The 22,089-nt window shown below is 44.5% G+C and overlaps 1 protein-coding gene across 5 annotated transcripts in view; it reads left to right on the plus strand.

The window, feature by feature from the left end:
- Positions 1 to 22,089, plus strand: part of SH3PXD2A (SH3 and PX domains 2A) — a 627,470-nt gene that overhangs the window by 595,714 nt on the left and 9,667 nt on the right. For all 5 annotated transcript variants that reach the window (XM_030202799.1, XM_030202798.1, XM_030202801.1 and 2 more), the window contains 2 exons: positions 16,613 to 16,947; positions 20,065 to 20,114. In XM_030202799.1, the coding sequence (XP_030058659.1) occupies positions 16,613 to 16,947; positions 20,065 to 20,114 (385 nt within the window). The remainder of the gene's footprint in view (positions 1 to 16,612; positions 16,948 to 20,064; positions 20,115 to 22,089) is intronic.

The following is a 22,089-nucleotide window of genomic DNA, read 5'->3' on the forward strand; positions in this document are numbered from 1 at the left end:
TGCTTGTAATGTCCGAGGCTAGGTTTGACCTATTTTTATTGGGCTGTAACTATGTAACAGTGACTCAGTCTTCACCACTCTACTGTTTCCACATTGAGTAGTTCTAATGGTCATTTCACATTATGGGAAAATTATTGACCTTCTTTTTTTTTTACCTTTCGGGCTTGTTTAAATATTTTTCAGTCACATCTTTGATGCTCTTGTCACAGTGCCAAACCCCCCAGATGCCTTTTATCCTCTAGTTGTTCAGTTCTTTCCTTGGGGCTTATGAAGAAGGAATGACCTAATGGTTACCATGAACCATGTCGCTTAATGCAGTCCGTACCTAGGTGCATTAACTATTTTAGCTAAACATTAATGGAAAAATGCATTAATGTAGAGCCCCAGAGTAAGGTATAGGCAGACTAGATAAGTGCCTAGGGCCCAGATGTTTAGGGGGACTTCATCAGAGATGTGCTCAGGACTCAAGAGGGTAGGATTGCCAACTATCTGGGTTTTTCAGAACTCTGCATATTTCCTTTTTTTTTTTTTAAATGTTATTTATAAAACTTTCAAAAACAAACTTGCATCTTTTATAAAGATATCAAAAACATAGGCTCTTGAAATTCAACATAAGAATTCAAACATAAAACTCCATAGAGTCTCCTAATTTAGAGGAGGTAGAATCACCAGGGGATACAGGAAAAAAGATCAATTTCAATTCCATAAATAAGAAAAAAGCAACAGAAAGAATCAAAACTGTGCTTACCGTATATTACAAAAAAAACTATGAAACCCTGAATACTAATTAGGAACCTAATCTCTCGGAGGACAGAAGTCTACATTTAGCAGCCAAGGAGAAAGACAGCTGAGAAAGTTCAAAAATACGTATTTCCTTCTACTATATCTTACCACACATTTACGAGGAAACGAAAAGGCAGAACCAGTCTGTGACACCTTTGGACACAACAGAAGAAACTTGTTTCCTACACTGTTGGGAAGACCTCACACATCAGGAAATGCATTAATCGTAGCAGTTTATAGTTTATTAAGACCACTATAAAACAAAACCTCACGGTATTTAAAGAGCAACCTGAGCACCAATTCTCTATCCAATTCAAAAAGAAAAATAACTGCCATCATAGCTGTCTCTACAAAATCATTAGAGGACTCTAAAATTATTAGCAGCAGGTTGCAGACCTGGGGATACCGGGTTCGAGTCCTGCTGCTGCCTGTCAGCATTGGGTTGAGATCCTAGTAGGTTCAGTTCCCTCTGCAGCTCCATGTGACCCTGAGCAAGTCATTTTTTTTTGGGGGGGGGAGGCGGTCTTTTACTAAATCGTGGTACCGTTATTGGCGCACGGTAAAAATCAGCTGTTGGTAATCCTGAGGTGCCCATTATGTTCCTATGGACGTCTCAACGTTTGCCACCAGCTGATTTCTATTGCAAACTAAAAACGCTACTGCAGCTTATTTACACTCTGCAACACAGCAAAACCAAAGCTCGTAATGGACACTGTATAACTTCTCCTCTCTTCGACCCCCATTGTGCCTGAACCTTAATCGACCACCACAACATCACCATGTATTTGTTTCTCTACCGGACTTGGCGAACGCCTTTACGGTACTATGTAAGCCACATTGAGCCTGCAAATAGGTGGGAAAATGTGGGATACAAATGTAACAAATAAATAAATAAACGACCCCCTTAGCTCTCCATTGCCCCAGGTAGAATATATAACTTAGGGGTCTTTTAGTAAGCCGTGCTAGCGGCTTCCGCGTGGCGTGGCCAACACAGACCAAGATGAATGGGCTGTGTCAGCACTAGCGCACAGCCAGCTGCGCTAGCGGCTTAGTAAACCCCAGCGTTAGATTGTCAGCCCATTAAGGATACTGCAAAGTCGCCTCAGGGGTCACTTACGGTATATCAAATACTGAAAATAAATAAATAATAAAAAAAATTGTTAAGCTCTAACTTTCCAAAGAAATCTGAGACACATCCATTTGTTGTTCAGCTTGCTGAACCAGCCTAGATGATGGAACACGAAATGCAGATGTCACAGGTGGAATAGGCTCCAAATACATTTTTAGAACGTCCAAAAAAACTCCTTGGGAACAATGGAATTTTGAAGCAACAGACATTGCCTCTCCCAATATAGGAGTCCGTTTACTAAGGTGCGCCAAAAAAGTGCAGGTGTAGACGCGTGTATTGGACGCACGTAGGTCCATTTTTTAGTGCGCCTGAAAAAAAGGCCTGTTTTTTTTAATGGACGTGCGGCAAAATAAAAATTGGCACGCATCCATTTTGGGCCTGAGACCTTACTGTCTCAAGCGTTTACTGGGCGGTAATGGTCTATGCGCGTACAATGCCGATTACTGCCCGGTGAGCGCTGCCTGGTGGACGCGCGTAAAAAAATGAAATTACCGCCTGAGCCTCACGGTACTCAGGCCGTAGTTCGCGCCTATGTGGCTTAGTGAAAAGGCTCCATAGTCTGTTGATGAAAGGATCTACTGTATTAGGCATGAAAATCTCTCTCATCCATTATCTATTACTAAACACAACCAGGCTAGCAAACATTTACAATGATTGAATATCACTATCCCACATAATAAAATAATTGAAATTACATCTTTAAATAATTTTTATATTGAACGTATTTATTCGATATTTAAAGAATCCTTTTAAAACATATTTGAACTACTCACATCTAGTAAGGTTATTTTCACTGCTTTCACCACCTAACACAATCTAACAATAATGTCTAATATTGCAAAGTTCAATCCTTTCCTTCCGAATGAAAGGTCAATATATATGTCTCTAATAAGCCTGAAGTAAAGAATTAAATAGACAGTTTTGCTCTTTCTGTCATTCACATATCTTTGCGTTATTCTTGATGCCTCATTTCCTCGATTGCTGACGATAAGCTGGCAAGAACCTTATCTGCAGAGTAAGGTTCCCAAATCATCTGAGCACGAGGTTCATGAGCTGGATTAGTCTCAACATGGCTTTGTGGTTTGCCTGAACGGCATCCTCAGGAGACTAAATGTGAAACATAGAAGTCTCATAAAACACACTATATAATGTGTACATAGATTGGAAAATACAATTATTACAAAATAGTTCTTACATACCAAACACGTCATGAAACTTATTTTCATGGACACTCCCAAAGTGGCATTCTAACCCGTAGAACCACCTAAACAGGAAGTCTTCACGGGCTGCTGAACTAACAGCAGAAATGATGTGTTATATTATTCACAAGCTTAATTTACACCAGTTGTCCAATCAACTTCTTTGTTAAGGCCCGGAGGTTCAATAGCGTTCCAAATAAATATCATTCTCTGTTCCCTGTGAGTTAAAATTGAGACTTGCGTGCTTCAACCTGTGTCCAATCGACTTCTTTGTTAAGACCCCAAGGTTCAGTAGTGTTCCCAATAAATATCATTCTCTGTTCCCTACGAATTAAAATTGAGAATTATATGCTTCAGTTTTAGTCTCCTGAGGACGTCATTCAGGCGAAACACAAAGCCGCTTTGAGACTAATCCATCTCATGAACCTTGTACTTAGATGATCTGGGAACCTTGCTATCTCAACAGTGAGAAGGAATGGCCTAATGGTTAGCACAGCGGGCTTTGATCCTGGCAACCTGGGTTCAATTCCCACTGTATCGCCTTGTGACTTTGGGCAAGTCACTTAACCCTCCATTGCCCCAGGTACAAATAATTAGATTGTGAACACACTAGGGACAGAGAAAGTGCCTGCATATAATGTGTACAGTGCTGCATATGTCTAGTAGCACTATAGAAATGATTATTAGTAGTAGATAACCTTACCAGATATGGGTAGTCTAAATATGTTTTAAAAGGATGTTCTAAATATTGAATAAATATGTTCAATATAAAAACTATTTTAAGATATAATTTCAATGATTTTATTATGTGGGATATCCATATGTATTAGAGATGTCCTGAAAACCAGAACTGTATGATTGTTTTTGAGGATGGAGAGTGAATACCAAGGATGTAGAAAATGTATCACTGTATTGCAACTTAGTAATATCAATATCTGTCTATCTGAAGATGTCCATCTGGTATGCAGTAGATAGTCCTTGCTTTTGGAACTTAGTCTAATAAGACAAACAAGTAGGCTAGACAAAATCATATGGGAAGGAGGTGTGAGTTAACAGCGGGGCCTCTTGAGAGTGTGAGTTACGAGAAATAGTGGAGTTCAAATACAGAACAAAGTCTAACTGAAGAGGTCAACTGCCCTACCCAGTTAGCTGATTCAACAGAAAAATCTGCCAAACACAATCTATATTCGGTGTCCAAGCTATGAATGCTGAAAAGAACCTTCGCCATAGGGTGGTAGTTAGGAAACAGGCAGGGGAGGTGGTGGAGATTCAAGCGGTAACTGAATTAAAAAATGCGTGAGATAAACACAAAGGAATCCTGGTTAGAAGGAATGGATCCAAAGACGCTTAGCAGAGATTAGGTAGCAACACCGGTAATTGGGAAACAAAGCCAGTACTGGGCAGACTTCTACGGTCTGTGCTGGCATCGTGGTTGAACAGATTCAGCTTCAGAAGTTGGAGAACGGTCTGTGCTCACATCATGGTTGAACAGATTCAGCTTCAGAAGTTGGAGAACAAGGCCAGTGCTGGGCAGACTTCTACGGTCTGTGCCCTGATCATGGCTGAATAGACTTGGATGGGCTGAAGTGGAGCTTTTGAGGGGCTTCGATGACAACTTCAGAAATTTTAGAACAAGGGCAGTGCCGGGCAGACTTCTACAGTCTGTGCCCTGAAAATGGCAAGTAAATCAAGATTAGGTATGCATATGAAGTATCACATACCATATGTAATGAGTTTATCTTGTTGGACAGACTGGATGGACTGTACAGGTCTTTGTCTTAGGCTGAAAACCAGAGGCCAGCGTTCAAATCCCACTGCTTTTGAGCTTGGACAGGGAACTTCACCCTCCAGTGCTGAAGATACAAATATAGGTTGTGAGCTCACTGGGTCAGGGAAATAACCTAAATATCTAATGTGCCTATATATAATGCAAAATTCATCTGGAACCTCAGCTTCTGAAAGTACTTGCTTGTTAATGTGTTCTGACTGTTAGAGTTGGTCGACTCAAGTTCACAACAGCTATGAGATCTTAACAGACTTTTCCCCATAGGACTATGAGAGCTTGGAGTCCTGCATGTGTGTTGGAATGACATACCAGTTTTATCAATTGCCCACAGGAAGCAGCCCGTTCAAATAAAAATGGTTTAAACAAATGTGAAGTTTTAAACAGCTAAGGATTAGCTGTTCCTCTGGAGAATAAAATCCAAACTGTAACTCAGCATGGGAACCAGAACCCTCCGTGGAGAGGCTCAGCTCATTACCCCGCAAACAAATACAAAGCCGACACTATGCCTGAACAATATCAGTTCAGAGATTTGCAGTTCCAGGACTTAAGCTTTGGGCGATCCAGACTTTTGCAGCTCAGATTCATGCTGCTGCCTCTCAGCTTCTGTACGCATCCTCGGACTTCCCAGGCACTGCAGATTCCAAATCAGAGAATGTGGTAAAGGCGGTTAGCTGGAGTTTAAAAAAGGTTTGGACGGCTTCCTAAAGGAAAAGTCCATAAACCGTTATTAAATGGACTTGGGGAAAATCCACTATTTCTGGGATAAGCAGTATAACATGTTTTGTACTTTTGGGGGATCTTGCCAGGTATTTGTGACCTGGATTGGCCACTGTTTGAAACAGGATGCTGGGCTTGATGGACCTTTGGTCTTTCCCAGTATTATTATTATTATTATTATTATTTATTGCATTTGTACCCCACATTATCCCACCTATTTGCAGGCTCAATGTGGCTTACAGAGTGTTGTTATGACATAGTCATGACAGGATCTTAGATACAATCAGTAGTAAGCAGAAGATGTATAAGGGATTAGAGAAGGAAGTGTTAGATAGGGTGGTGTAAGAAGTGTATTTTAATACTTGGGTGGGTTGGGTGGTGATTTGTGTCATTAAGGGTTCTTGTAGGCTTTGTTGAAGAGATGTATCTTCAAAGATTTGCGAAAGTTGATTAGATTGTCCATGGTTTTCAAGGCTGTGGGTAGTGCGTTCCATAGCTGTGTACTTCTGTACGAGAAGGTAGTGACGTTTGCGTGCTTATATTTAAGTCCTTTACAGCTGGGGAAGTTCAGATTGAGGAATTTGCGGGCTGATCTTTTGGCGTTTCTGGGCGGTAGGTCCTCTAGGTTTAACATGTAGAGTGGGGCATCTGCGTGAATGATTTTGTGTACGGTCGTGCAGATCTTAAACTCAATGCGTTCCTTGAGGGGGAGCCAGTGTAGTTTCTCTCTTAAGGGTTTCGCACTTTCGTATTTAGTTTTTCCAAATATGAGTCTGGCTGCGGTATTCTGAGTATGGCAATACTTATGTACTTACCTGAAAACACTCACAAGTGGAACCCCAGTCACGGGGGACAAAGCACTGTATGTTCTCACAACCTTTCCTCTTCCTTCCACTGCCTCTGGAGCTCCTCTCCTACGTTTCCACCTCTTCTGCTCACTTTATACCATATTATTGCTCGTACTGTCATTGAATTTGCCTAAGTCGCTTATGTCAGGCTACAGCTGTTGTACATCACCCTGAGTGAATCTCTTCATAAAGGCAGTTTAAATAAATAATAATTCTGCATATCTTCCTCTAACCTCAGCTGTAGCTTCTCAGTCATTTGCCTTTAGCCCGAAACTGAGAATTCTGCCTGAGGCAGCAGCTTCCCCGGGATCTTAATGTTTGCTGTCTGGGATAGACACCATCACAGTGCACTTAAAGACATCCACCTTATTCAAGCTTCAGTATTAATAGACAGAAGCTTTCACATAGCTCTAATCCGTACATTCATAGTGTTTTTCATTAGTCTGTGGGAAAAGGGGGGGGGGGGGTGGATATTAATGTTTACAGTAATGCTCTAGGAAAAGCAGATGAGATTTCAGTCTTTCCCTTCTCGGTGACCCTCTTTGTGACCTTGGGTAAGTTATTTCTTCTCTCATTGCCTCAGATGCTCACAGATTATGTCGTTTGGGGAAAGGACTCATTAGAACTATAAGTAAATTACTTCATAGCGCCCTGCATTACGTATGGGTGCAGTTCTATAAAGTAGGTAATAACATTTGCATACCACAACAATCCCTCTCGACTATTTGACAAGCAAGTATGTTTGATTTTTTTTTTTCAGATCTAAATTTGCTTTTCCACTCATTCTGCTGCCCATACTCTTGATCTAGTCTTCGCACAACTGTTGGCTGCTGTTTCTCTTAAGGACTTCATGTCCACTTCTCTCCCTTGGTCTGATCAGGTTCTTCTGGCTTTTCAACTGTCTATCATGGGCTCTTGTCTGCCTTCATCTTCTTTTCCACCCGTTTCCTTTCCCCATGAGTCCTATGCCCTTCCCCCACTATTACAGCATTTCCGTTGGATTTTCTTTCGCTACCGCTCTCATCTCAGGCAACTGTCTTGAATTCTTCACTTTCTACTGTTATATCTTGTCAGGCTCAGTTGAGTAAATGGCAGATGACGTTTAATGTGAGCAAATGCAAAGGAACCTGAATTATCCTGTATAATAATTTGCACCTCCAACGTTCTATGTCTGGATGCCTGGGTTCGTAACACAATTCCCATTGGTCTGCCCTCGTGTCTGAACGTGATGAGGGGGCAGAGCCTGGATGAAGTGTGAGCAGGACACACATTTGGGCGCATAACATATAGAATACTTGAAAGTACACATGTATCTTACCGTTTAGGTGCCCACAGTTACACCACTGTTGTAAATGCATATGTACCTGGTTAGGCTGGTTTTTTTATAAATTAAAATAGGGACCTGCGTTTCTTTATACAATAGTCTCCTATCAGATGCCCTGTATGGAATGGCTCTTCTCAGAAATAGTAATTAACATGAACGTGCAGTCTTTAAGAATCCCCTCTGCCCTATAAGAATAGGCAGAAGGGATGCTTTGGGCTTACCAGCAGGACATGAGTGGAGAGTTTGCCATCTGTTTCTCCTCTTCCTCCCTCGGGGATCCCTGATTCGGCGCTTGAGGTCAACGATTGGTGCCATCCCTGCAGTATAAGAACTTGTCGCTCCTGCAGTTCCACAGTAGAAGGTACGCTTTGGGCATATTGGCAGGACATGAGTGGAGAGTTTGCCATCTGTTTCTCCTCTTCCTCCCTCGGGGATCTCTGATTCGGCCCCTGAGGTCATCGATTGATGCCGCCCCTGCAGTATAAGAACTTGCCGCTTCTGCAGTTCTGTGGCAGAGGGTATGCTTTGGGCATACTGGCAGGATGTGAGTGGAGAGTTTACCATCTTCTTCTCCCTCTGGGATCCATGATTCTGCGCCTGAGGTCATTGATTGGTACCGCTCCTGAAATATAAGAACTTGCCACTTCTGCATCATGGCCACAGGGCGTGGCCAAAGGGGCATGCCCTAAGAGGCACGCTAGGCCTTTTGGAGCACCAGGAGGGTCGAACTGTTAGGTTTTGGAACCTCATATCTTGCTTCAATTCTGTTATCTGGTAAGACTGTTTTATTAGTCTCCTCTTTTGGGTGTAATGGAGAAGAAGAAGAAGATAAAATCTGACACGTTGGTGGTACGTAGGTACGTACATAAGTGTTGCCACACTGGGACAGACCAAAGGTCCATTAAGCCCAGTATCCTGTTTCCAACACTGGCCAATCCAGGTCACAAAACCTGGCAAGATCCCAGAAAAGCTCGATGGTATCTACCCACCAATGTAGTTGGCCCCATGGATAAATATTGTGGCTGGTCCCATCCCAGAGGCTTTACTAGGGAACTCCCTCTCTGAGGGTGTTTCCCTAAGTCCTCCCTCCAGAACTCCTCCACCTCAGCCTTCTGCATTATCAATTTCCTCAGGCTTCAGGGAAGCGAAATCCAAAGGATGGAATGCGCCTCTGGTTTTTCCTAAAGTCGTAATTTGACACCCTTGCCTCTTGTTTGTGATAAAGAAATAACTTTGAAAAATATATGGTCGGTAGTTACTTGAACTGAGACTTTGCCGAAGGATGTTATCCCTCAGCTTTGCCAGTTTACTTCTGATTCTGTTCTTAAGTTTAAGGAGATGGAAAATAAGGTTAGACATTTATATGAGCAAATATTATCTGTTGAGCCTAAACCTACATATTTTCAAAGCACTTTGCCTTCCAAAGTTCCATAGAAATCTATGGAACTTTGGAAGGCTAAGTGCTTTGAAAATATGCCTCGGTCCTCTATTCAAAGTACTAATCTCTGTGCAATTAAAGATAGCCTCTGCTTACACAGGAAAGTAGAAGCTTATGAAAATTCTTTACGAATTAGGATCCTTAGGTTCCTCAATTTTCCTGTAACACATTTTCTTTCTGCAGAAATTCTGATTAGGAAATATTTCAAAGAGGTTTTGTCTAATTTTGAAGGTATTGTATTGGTTAAGTGTTATTACCTTTCAAAAAAAGCATTTACAAGAAGGTGACCAGGAGGATGAATTATCTGGTGTGAGTCCCACTGGCAGTGTTCATTTGACTGCCTGTTTGGAGGACTCTACTGATACCATCTTGACTAGAGCTACCCTGCTGGTCACGTTCTTAAATGAAGCAGATAAAGCAACTATTTTGAGATCGTATTTCAAGAAGTCATTTTTATTTTGTGGAAAGACAATTCAAGTCTTCCCTGATGTATGACAATCTACCCAGATGCAAAGGAAGGCCTTTTTGACTCTTAAAGGCCTTGCGGTCTTCAAGGGAGCTTCCTTTTTTCTTCGTTTCCCCTGTAAGTGTTTAATTACATATCAGGAAAAGCAGTATATCTTTTTCAATTCCTTTCAACTGGAAAAACGTTTGCAAGAAGGTTCTTGAAATTGGCAGGTGTTAGGTTAGGAGTTGTGTAGCCCTTGTAGTTCAAGATAAAATCCTGTTTGTTTGCCTTTTGTTTTTGCTTGAAAACTTATGTTCCCCTCTCTCTTGATGTCGGCTGATGGTTTATTTTGTTACTATATTTAGACTTATTTTTCTTGTTAAAATCACAATACTTGGTTAAATATGGTGAATTTCTGTATTTTTCCTTTTAAGTTTATGGGAAATTGTAACTTTCAAAAATGCATTAAAAAAAAAAAAAGAACATAAGAATAGCCATACTGGGTCAGACCAATGGTCCATCCCACCTATTATTCTCTTTCCAACAGTGGCCAGTCTAGGTCTACCCAAATACAGTGATACCTCGGTTTTCATTGATAATCCGTCCGAAAACAATCAATGAAAACCGAAACAGACGAAAACCGAGGCAATTATTTCCATATGAATCAATGTAAATCCAATTAATTCGTTCTAGACACTCCAAAATACATACCAAAAGCACATTTTATAGAGAATAAATATAGTCCCGTGATGGAGCTAAAGGGAAAGGGTTAACTTATTAGCAAGGGAAACACTTAACAGGGAAAATGAGATTTGAGCACATGTGATTTTACCTTGCGTGCTTTGCGTTAGACGCGCAGGGTGATGCTCACACAGCGAGAAACAACGCCACAATGAGCAGGAGAAAGCGTGGGTCGCCCTTTGTTTTTGCAAAATTAGCAGCGAGGTCACGTGGGCACATCAATGAAATCCGAGACAAACCTTTCACTGAAAAAATCAACGAAAACCGAGGTTTCACTGTGGTAGCAACGTTCCATGTTACCAATCCCAGGCAAGCAGTGGTTTCCCCATGTCTATCTAAATAGCACACTATGGACTTTTCCTCCAGGAACTTGTCCAAACCTTTTTTTCAACCCAGGTATGCTAACCACTGTTACCACATCCTCTGGCAGCAAGTTCCAGAGCTTACCTATTTGTTGAGTGAAAAAATATTTCCTCCTATTTGTTTTGAAAGTATTCCCATGTAACTTCATTGAGTGTCCCCTAGTCTTGTACTTTCTGAAAGGATAAACAAAAATCAATTCACTTTTACCCGATCTACACCACTCAGGATTTTGCAGTCCTCAATCTTATCTCCCCTCAGCCGTCTCTTTTCCAAACTGAAGAGCCCTAACCTCTTAAGCCTGTCCTCATATAAGAAGAGTTCTATCCCCTTTATCCTTTTGGTCGCTCTTGTTTGAAACCTTTTTAAAATTTTGCTACATATTTTTTTGAGATTTAGTGACCAGAACTGAACGCAATACTCAATGTGAGGTCACACCGTGGAGCGATGCAGAAGCATTATAGTAATCTTGGTCTTATTTGCCATCCTTTTCCTAATAATTCCTAACATACTGTTTGCTTTTTTGGCTGCCACCACACACTAGGTAGAAGATTTCAGCTATTGTCCACGATGGCACCTACCGTATTTTTCGGACTATAAGACGCACTTTTTCCCCCCCAGATTTGGGAGGAAAATGGGGGGTGCGTCTTATAGTCCGAATGTAGTTTTAAAAGCACCGTAATTCCGTTTTGCAAGGTCCCTCCCTCGCTCCTTCGCTTCGTTTTGCAAGGTCCCTCCCTCCCTCGCTTCGTTTTGCAAGGTCCCCCCTCGCTCCCTCCAAATTTTAAAAGAAGTTTTACCTGGTCGTGGTTGCGGCAGCAGCAGCAAAAAGATGCATGCTTGGCGCGTCAGTCTTCCGTTCTGACGTCTCTCTCAGCTCTGGGGCGGGATCAGAGCAGAGAGAGAGATGTCAGAATGGAAGACTGATGCGCCCAGCGTGCATGCTTTTTGCTGCCTCGACCACAACCAGGTAAAATTTGGAGGGAGCGAGGGAGGGAGGACCTTGCAAAACGGAGCGAAAGAGGGAGGGGGACCTTGCAAAACGGAGCGAGGGAGGGGGGACCTTGCAAAACGGAGCGAGCGAGGGAGGGGGCCCCCTGGAAAACGGAGAGATCGGGGGCCCTACATTTGGACAAGACGCACCGGACCATAAAACGCACCTAGGTTTTAGAGGAGGGAAAAAGTGTGTCTTATAGTCTGAAAATTTTTTTTTCCCTATTTCCCTCCTCTAAAACCTAGGTGTGTCTTATGGTCCAGTGCGTCTTATAGTCCGGAAAATACGGTAGATCTTTTTCTTGGGTGCTAACTCCTAGGGTGAACCCTAACATCAAGTAACTGTGATTTAGATTATTCTGTCCAATGTGCATTGCTTTGCATTTGTCCACATTAAATTTCAGTTGCAATTCGGAAGCCCAGTCTTCATTTCCTAAGGTTTTTTCCAACAGTTTTTCAGAGTCCTCATGTGTTTTAACAACTGAGTAGTTTTGTGTCATCTGCAAATTTAATCAATCACCTCACTTGTTCCATTTTCCAGATCATTTATAAATATGTTATGAATAGCACTGGTCCCAGGACAAGATCCCTGCGGCACTCCACTAATCACCCTCCTCCACTGAGAAAAATGGCCGTTTAACCCTAACAGCAGATCAGCAATTGAATGTTTGAGTTCTTTCAGTTCCTTAGGGTGCATGCCATCCAGTCCAGGTGATTTACTACTCTTTAGTTTGTCAGTTTGGCTCAGTGCGTCTTATAGGTTCACCTAGATTTCTTTCAGCTCCTCCGCATCGTCACCCTTGAAAACCATCTCTGGTACAGGTCGATCTCTTACATCTTCAGTAAAGACCGAAGCAAAGAACTCACAGTCTCTCCTTTATAGCCCTGTCCTCCCTGAGTGCCCTTTTTACTCCTTGATGATCGAACTGTCCCACGGATTCCCTCTCAGGCTTTCTGCTTCTTGTATACCTGTAAATTACACTTCAACAATAGTGCTCTTTAGAATCGATGCTATCAATTAATACTTCTGTGGCACTTTAGACTTTTCAACACAGTCTTTTTAATGCATATAATAATCTTTTCAGATTTCCGGTGTGTTTATTCATTATTTGCTTCATAAACTACACCTCTCCGCTGTACCGTTATTATAACAGCGGGAATCCTCATTAGTCTAGATTAATGTTTTTTACTTATTTACTTTTTTATTCTTATTCGTCTTATCTTATTTTCCAGGCTTTCTCACTGGTTTGCTCCTACAGTGCGCTTCTGTTTCGTAACATCTTCATCTGGCATTCCCGCTGTTATAATAAGGGTACAGCGGAGAGGTGTAGTTTATGAAGCAAATAATTAATAAACACACCGGAAATCTGAAGTCAAGATTATTATATACATTAAAAAGACCGTGTTGAAAAGTCTAAAGTGCCACAGAGGTATTAATTCTTATATACCTGAAAAAGTTTTTACTGTGATTTTTTGCCTCTGTGGCAAGTTTCTCTTTATATTCTCTGTTATCCTTCTTTATTAGTACTTTGCATCTAACTTGCCAGTGCTTATGTTGCTTCTTATTTTCTTCATTCAGGTCCTTTTTCCATTCTTTGAAGGATGCTGTTTTTGGCTCTAATAGCCTCTTTCACTTTATCTTTTAGCCTTGCTGGCTGCTGTTTTTTTTATTTTTGTTACATTTGTACCCCGCGCTTTCCCACTCATGGCAGGCTCAATGCGGCTTACATGGGGCAATGGAGGGTTAAGTGACTTGCCCAGAGTCACAAGGAGCTGCCTGTGCCTGAAGTCGGCCCTTGCAGATCACCAATGTGGCCGCGCAGGCTTCTACATGGAATGTTGCTAGTGGAATAGCAACATTAACATTCCGTGTAGAATCTCAAATAGTAGCAACAGAATCTCAATAGTAGCAACATTCCATCTAGAACCTCCAATAGTAGCAACATTCCATGTAGAATCTCCAGTAGTATCTATTTTATTTTTGTTACATTTGTACCCCGCACTTTCCCACTCGTGGCAGGCTCAATGCGGCTTACATGGGGCAATGGAGGGTTAAGTGACTTGCCCAGAGTCACAAGGAGCTGCCTGTGCCTGAAGTGGGAATCAAACTCAGTTCCTCAGGACCAAAGTCCACCACCCTAACCACTAGGCCACTCCTCCACTGTTGCTACTATTTGAGATTCTACATGGAATGTTGCTATTCTACTAGAGGTCGGCCCTTGCAGATCACCAATGTGGCCGCGCAGGCTTCTGCTTCTGTGAGTCTGACGTCCTGCACGTACGTGCAGGACGTCAGACTCACAGAAACAGAAGCCTGCGCAGCCTTCTACATGGAATGTTGCTAGTGGAATAGCAACATTCCATGTAGAATCTCCAATAGTAGCAACATTCCATGTAGAATCTCCAATAGTATCTATTTTATTTTTGTTACATTTGTACCCCGCACTTTCCCACTCATGGCAGGCTCAATGCGGCTTACATGGGGCAATGGAGGGTTAAGTGACTTGCCCAGAGTCACAAGGAGCTGCCTGTGCCTGAAGTGGGAATTGAACTCAGTTCCTCAGGACCAAAGTCCACCACACTAACCACTAGGCCACTCCTCCATTTGCTCCTCTTTCCACCTCTGTAAATACGTGAAATACATCTGGTCTGGGGTCCATGCTTGATCTTAAACATTGCAGCTGATCCTTTTAGCTTCTTTTTAACCCTTTTCTTCATTTTGTCATAGTCACCATTTCAAAAATTAAATGCTGCTACAGTGGATTCCCTTTGTGACTTTACCCCAGATATTAGCTCAGATTTGATCGTGTTATGATCACTGTTTCCCAACGGTCCTTGTCTATGCATTATGCCCCTGCCTTCAGTGTTAGACCAATAACCCCTTAATTAGTTTGGATTTGGATTTTGCCCACACCTTTTTCAGTAGTAGCTCAAGGTGAGTTACATTCAGGTGCACTGGATATTTCTCTGTCCCAGGAGGGCTCACAATCTAAGTTTGTACCTGAGGCAATGGAGCGTTAAGTGACTTGTCCAAGATCACAAGGAGCAGCAGTGGGATCTGAACTGGTGACCTCTAGATTGCAAAACTGGTTCTTTAGCCACTAGGCTACTCCTCCACTCCAAAGAGCCTTGTTACTCTTTGGGGTTCTACATGGAATGTTGCTACACTTTGAAATTCTGCATGGAATCTTGTTATTCTTTAAAATTCTAGAATCTTTATTTATTTATTTAGATTTTGCTCACACCTTTTTCAGTAGTAGCTCAAGGTGAGTTACATTCAGGTACACTGGGTATTTCCCAGTCCCTGGAGGGCTCACAATCTACATTTCTACCTGAGGCAATGGAGGGTTAAGTGACTTGCCCAAGATCACAAGGAACAGCAGTGGGATTTGAACTGGCCACCTCTGGATGTCACGATTGATGCTCTAGCCACCAGACCTCTCCTCCACTCATTATGCTCAGGGTATAAGATCATTCAGTTCTTAGTGGGAATCAGACGATACCTTTGTGATTATTTGGAATTCTTTGTTAAGAAACCTATTGAATTCACTCAGCTCAGCCAAACATAATGGCCTGGATTGGCCGCTGTCGTGGCCAGGATGCTGGGCTCGATGGACCCTTGGTCTTTTCCCAGTGTGGCATTACTTATGTACTTATGTAATGGTAATCATGAGCCTGTAATATCAGCCCTTGGCTATAAACATTGAAACAGAGAAAATAAGAGCAGACAAAGAGCACCTCTCCCCTAGAGATCCTGTGTACTGATCCCAAGCTTTCATGAATTCAGATACAATTTTCGTCTCCTCCACCTCCGTGGGGAGGCTGTTCCACTGCTCCGCTACACTTTCCGTAAGACATTTTTTTTAGATTACTGCCCTTTCACTTTCATCCTATGCCCTCTAATTCCAGAGCTTCCATTCAATAGAAAGAGACTTGCCTCCTGTGTATTTATCCCATGGATGTATTTTAAATATATATATCATATCTTCTCTTTCCCGCCTTTCTTCCAAAGTATACATGTTGAACTCTGTCCCCATATGCTTTATGGCAAAGACCACTGACCATTTTAGTAGCCACTCTCTGGACCAGCTCCATCCTGTTTATATTTTTTTGAAGGTGTGATCTTCAGAATTGTAAACAGTGCTCTGATGGGATCCTTTCCAAAGGCACAAGAGCGTTTCTAGCGCACGCTAAACCCTAGAGCAGTGGCGTTCCTAGGGGGGTGGTGGGTGCGGTCCGCCCCGGGTGCACGCCACTGGGGGGGGGGGTGCCGCGTGCGCCTGTCCTTCGTTCGTTCTATGCTCCCTCTGCCCCGGAACAGGTTACTTCCTGTTCCGGGGCAGAGGGAGCATGGAACAAAGGACAGGTGCGCACGGCACCCCCCCAGCGGCGTGCACCCAGGGGGGTTCTTTCGCGGGGGGTGTCCTTTCGCCGGGGGGGGGCGGGGTGCATCGGCGATCCGCCCCGGGTGTCAGCCCCCCTAGGAACACCACTGCCCTAGAGACACCCCTAGGAATATATGGGCACTTCTAGCATTTAGCATGCACTTATTTTTAGTGCGCGCTAAAAACACTAGCGAGCCACTCAGTGAGGTCTTACGAGCCACTTACACAGGTGCATTATCTCTTCCTTTTTTTTTCTGCTGGCCATTCTTCTCTCTTTGTACCCAAAACATCCTTCTGACTTTTACCATCACCTTTTCTGTCTGTTTTGGGCACCCAAAGTTCATCCCCAAGTCCCACACTTCTTTCGTGCACAGAAGTACTTCACCCCCTTTTTTTGAATATTGTATTATGGTAAGAAATTTACCTGCAGTAGCTGTAACAGTGTATTTGTTTTTGCACAGGTATCAAGGCAAGGAAGGCTGGGCACCAGCCTCATACCTGCAGAAAGCGAAAGATGACCTTTCATCCAGGAAGAAGAATCTAACGGGCCCTGTAGAGATCATCGGAAATATCATGGAGATCAGTAACTTACTGAACAGGAAATCCTCCGGTGACAAGGACACACGAGCCGAAAACGAACAGGAGGACGCTCAAGTCACCAAGAAGGAGATCAGCCTGCCTATTCTGTGCAATGACTCGAACGGCAATACCATGGTACCCCCAGAGAAGCAGAACTCCAAAGGAACCCCCAGTTCTCCTGCTGTGGCTAGGATCGCTCCTCAAAGATCAGAGATAAGTAAGGAACTTTACCATTGCTACTGCGGGTTGAAATCATCCCGGTACTGGAAGATTTATTTCAACTCTTTATGTGGACAGTTTTCAAGCCCCTTTTTCCCTTCACCTGTCTAAAAGTACCCACTGTAGGGTAGGGCTGGAAGAAAGAGGTACAGGTCCTTAGCAGCGATGGGGCTTGAGTAATACATTTTCAGGGGTTGATGGGGTACAGGAATATCTTTGGGGAGGATTTGGGGGTACCTTCAGGGGCAGGCGTCAGGGATATCTTTAAGGGGTAGGGGGAGCCACTGCTTTTTTTTCTAGTTCTGGCCACTTTAAAATATTCTCTCTTGGAATATCACGCTGTGTGTTAGCGGCTGATAATCCCAAGGAGCACGTATTCCTGCACCACAGGAGTCATTAAGCTGTGATATTGAGATACTGCAGGTTAATGACTCGTCCACTAAGGTGTGGCAAAAAGGCAACTTTTACCTCAACTTAGTAACCTCATCCCTAAACTATCTCTTTTAGCATGTGGACAGTCCCGAGCTTCAGCCCCAGCCAGTTCTCCCTGTCCCCTTTAAAGCCCCTAGTCCCCACAGTTTCAGCCCCTGCCCCTTTTCAGCCCCCAGTTCCAGTACTAGCCCCCTTATCCCAACTACCCTCCTTTTCAGCTCCTAGTTCCAGCCCCCTTCATCCACCACATGCCTTGCATCCCCCCTTTTCAGCCCCAGACCCGTTCTCCCACCTGCTCCAGGCATGGACCCATTTTCCCTCCTGCCCCCTTGTCAGACCCTAGTTCCAGCTTCAGACCCCTTCTCCCATCTGAGCACTCCCCTCCCCCGTCCCCTTCTCCCCTCTGAGTACCCATCTGAGCTCCCCCACCCTCCCCAATCCCCTTCTCCCCTCTGAGCACCCATCTGAGCTCCCCCACCCCTCCCCAATCCCTTTCTCCCATCTGAGCACCCATCTGAGCTCCCCCACCCCTCCCCAATCCCTTTCTCCCCTCTGAGCTCCCCCACCCCTCCCCAATCCCCTTTGAGCACCCATCTGAGCTCCCCCACCCCTCCCCAATCCCCTTCTCCCCTCTGAGCTCCCCAATCCCCTTCTCCCCTCTGAGCTCCCCACCCCTCCCCAATCCCCTTTGAGCACCCATCTGAGCTCCCCAATCCCCTTCTCCCCTCTGAGCTCCCCCATCCCTCCCCAATCCCCTTTCAGCACCCCACCCCTCCCCAATCCCCTTCTCCCCTCTGAGCTCCCCCACCCCTCCCCAATCTGAGTCCACCTGACCCTACCCGACCTGACACACCTACCAGGCACCTCTGTTCGCCTGCTCCCACCCTGTCCTCTCTTAAAAAAAGAAATCGAAGCGCCGGAGTGGCAGGCAGTGCCTCCCGTCTGCCCTGCTACTAAAAATCTCTTCAACGTCGTCGTCGGGCCTTCCCACATTCAGTCCCGCCCGCCCTCGCAGTAATAGGAAGTTACCTTAGAGGTGGGCGGGACTGAATAAGGGAAGGCCCGACGACGACGTTGAAGAGATTTTTAGTAGCAGGGCAGAAGGGATGCGCTGCCTGCCACTCCGGCGCTTCGATTTCTTTTTTTAAAGAGAGGACAGGGTGGGAGCAGCGGGAGCGGAGCACCCCTCCCCCACCCGTTGACACCCGGGGCGGACCGCCCCCACCACCCCGCCCTTGCTACGCCACTGGTTATAAATAAATACATCAGAGGAGGAGTGGCCTAGTGGTTAGGGTGGTGGACTTTGGTCCTGGGGAACTGAGGAACTGAGTTCGATTCCCGGCACAGGCAGCTCCTTGTGACTCTGGGCAAGTCACTTAACCCTCCATTGCCCCATGTAAGCTGCATTAAGCCTGCCATGAGTGGGAAAGCACGGGGTACAAATGTAACAAAAATAAAATAGATACTATTAGAGATTCTACATGGAATGTTGCTACTATTGGAGATTCTACATGGAATGTTGCTATTCCACTAGCAACATTCCATGTAGAAGGCTGCGCAGGCTTCTGTTTCTGTGAGTCTGACGTCCTGCACGTACGTGCAGGACGTCAGACTCACAGAAGCAGAAGCCTGCGCAGCCACATTGCTGATCTGCAAGGGCCGACTTCTACATGGAATGTTGCTAGTGGAATAGCAACATTCCATGTAGAATCTCAAATAGTAGCAACAGTGGAGGAGTGGCCTAGTGGTTAGGGTGGTGGACTCTCGTCCTGAGAAACTGAGCTCGATTCCCACTTCAGGCACAGGCAGCTCCTTGTGACTCTGGGCAAGTCACTTAACCCTCCATTGCCCCATGTAAGCCGCATTGAGCCTGCCATGAGTGGGAAAGCGCAGGGTACAAATGTAACAAAAATAAAATAGATACTATTGGAGATTCTACATGGAATGTTGCTACTATTGGAGGTTCTAGATGGAATGTTGCTACTATTGAGATTCTGTTGCTACTATTGGAGATTCTACATGGAATGTTGCTATTCCACTAGCAACATTCCATGTAGAAGGCTGCACAGGCTTCTGTTTCTCTGAGTCTGACGTCCTGCACGTCAGACTCACAGAAGCAGAAGCCTGCGCGGCCACATTGGTGGAATAGCAACATTCCATGTAGAATCTCAAATAGTAGCAACAGTGGAGGAGTGGCCTAGTGGTTAGGGTGGTGGACTTTGGTCCTGAGGAACTGAGTTTGATTCCCACTTCAGGCACAGGCAGCTCCTTGTGACTCTGGGCAAGTCACTTAACCCTCCATTGCCCCATGTAAGCTGCATTGAGCCTGCCATGAGTGGGAAAGCACGGGGTACAAATGTAACAAAAAGAAAAAGTTATTCCTACACAGTAGAAGCTGTTCCTTCATTTCACTAGCTGCATTATTCTGCTTAAGGTAGACTTCCACCATCTATTACACTATTTCATATGACCTGATTTTACTCGTATTAGCCTTAGGTTTTTATCTATTTATTTATTTATTTATTTACTCATTCTTACATCCCACAATTATCCAAAAACAAGTTTTAGTTCAATGTGGCTTACAATTACCAGTTAGGAGAAATTACAGTATTTCAATTTTCAGTTACACTCAGATAATATTGGTTCTATGTTTTTTTTAATACATTTTTTTCTATACTTTTAGGTTCCCCAAATCTAAGAATGAAGCCACCACCGAGAAGAGAATCTAGCCTGGTTTGTATTCATTTTTTTTCTGCGGTAGACAAAACTCAGTTTTAGGTAAACTGAGAAGAACTGAGCATCTAAAAAAAGCTGGCATCTAGAGGGGCAGTAAAAAAATGAGAAGCTTAATGCTGATTTTCAGCACTAGACGTCTGGGTAAAAGGCTTATTATTAGAGTGTGCATTTACCACCTTCTGATATACTTGCAGGCTGATTTTCGAAAGAGAAGGACACCCCTCTTTCGACACAAATCGGAAGGTGGGCGTCCTTCTCCCAGAGTCGTCCAAATCGGTATAATGGAAAGCCGATTTTGGACGTCCCAAACTGCTTTCCGTCGCAGGGACAGCCAAAGTTCAAGGGGGCGTATTGGAGGCGTAGCGAAGGCGGGACTTGGGCATGCCTAACACATGGACGTCCTCGACCCGTAATGGAAAAAAAAAGAGCGTCCCTGACGAGCACTTGGACGACTTTACCTGGTCCTATTTTTTTCACCACCAAGGCAAAAAAAGGTGGCCGAAAAGACCAGATGACCACCGGAGAGAATCGGGGATGACCTCCCCTTACTCCCCCAGTGCTCACTAATCCCCTCCCACCCTCAAAAAACATCTTTCAAAATATTTTTTTGCCAGCCTCAGATGTCATACTCAGGTCCATCACAGCAGTATGCAGGTACCTGGAGCAGTTTTAGTGGGTGCAGTGCACTTCAGGCAGGTGGACCCAGGCCCATCCCCCTCCCTACCTGTTAGTTTTCTGGAGGAAACAGCGAGCCCTCCAAAACCCACCAGAAACCCACTGTACCCACATCTAGGTGCCCCCCCCTTCACCCGTAAGGGCTATGGTAGTGGTGTACAGTTGTGAGTAGTGGGTTTTAGAGGGGGTTTGGGGGGCTCAGCAGACAAGGTAAGGGAGCTATGTTCCTGGGAGCATTTTATGAAGTCCACTGCAGTGCTCCCTAGGGTGCCCGGTTGGTGTCCTGGCATGTCAGGGAGACCAGTGCACTACAAATGCTGGCTCCTCCCACAACCAAAGGGCTTGTAATTGGTCGTTTCTGAGATGGGCGTCCTTGGTCTGCATTATCGCCGAAAATCAGAAACGACCAAGTCTAGGGACGACCATCTCTAAGGACGACCAAAATTTCAAGATTTGGGCGTCCCCGACCGTATTATCGAAATGAAAGAAGGACGTCCTTGTTTCGATAATACAGGTTTCCCCCACCCCTCCATTGGGACGTTTTGCGAGGACGTCCTCAACAAAACGTGGGTGTCCCTTTCGATTATGCCCCTGTTGGGGGTCCTTTTACCGAGCTGTGGGAAAAAGGGCCCTGCGCTAGCAGCATGGGCCATTTTTCCCATATGCCAGGACCCTTTTTATTGCAGCGAGTAAAAAAAAGCCCCCCAGCACACATTGCCATGCACCAGGGAGCCATTATTGCCACCCATTGAAGTGATGATAAGGGGGTCCCGTGCTAATCCAGCGGTAGCCGTGCAGTGCGTGACAGTGCCCAATTACTGCCAGGTTATCGCCACGCAATCCATTTCCGGGGGGGGGGGGGGGTCTTTTTCCCCCAGAAATGGCGCACGCTCTGGGCAGGACTACCGCCGGCGACCGCGTTGGGCCAGCAGTAGTCCCAGAAGACTGAGCAGTAAGCCCACGTTGGGCTTACCTCCTCTCTGTAAATGGGCCCCTTACTACATGGAAAACAATTTTTTTGTGTGGTAACTGTGTGGGAAGATGCTGGGGTGCCCCCTAGAGGTAGTGCACAGGCTTTGCATTTACCACACATTCATCTTGCATCTAACATTCGATAAGAGTAAAATGTTTCTGCACATTGGTAACGAGGCCCATTAGATCCTAAACTACTACTACTACTACTTAACATTTCTAGAGCGCTACTAGGGTTACGCAGCGCTGTACAATTTAACAAAGAGAGACAGTCCCTGCTCAAAGAGCTTACAATCTAATAGACAAGTGAACGGTCGGTCCGATA

This window comes from Microcaecilia unicolor, chromosome 5, assembly GCF_901765095.1.
Source record: "Microcaecilia unicolor chromosome 5, aMicUni1.1, whole genome shotgun sequence".
NCBI classification, from domain to species: Eukaryota; Metazoa; Chordata; class Amphibia; order Gymnophiona; family Siphonopidae; genus Microcaecilia; species Microcaecilia unicolor.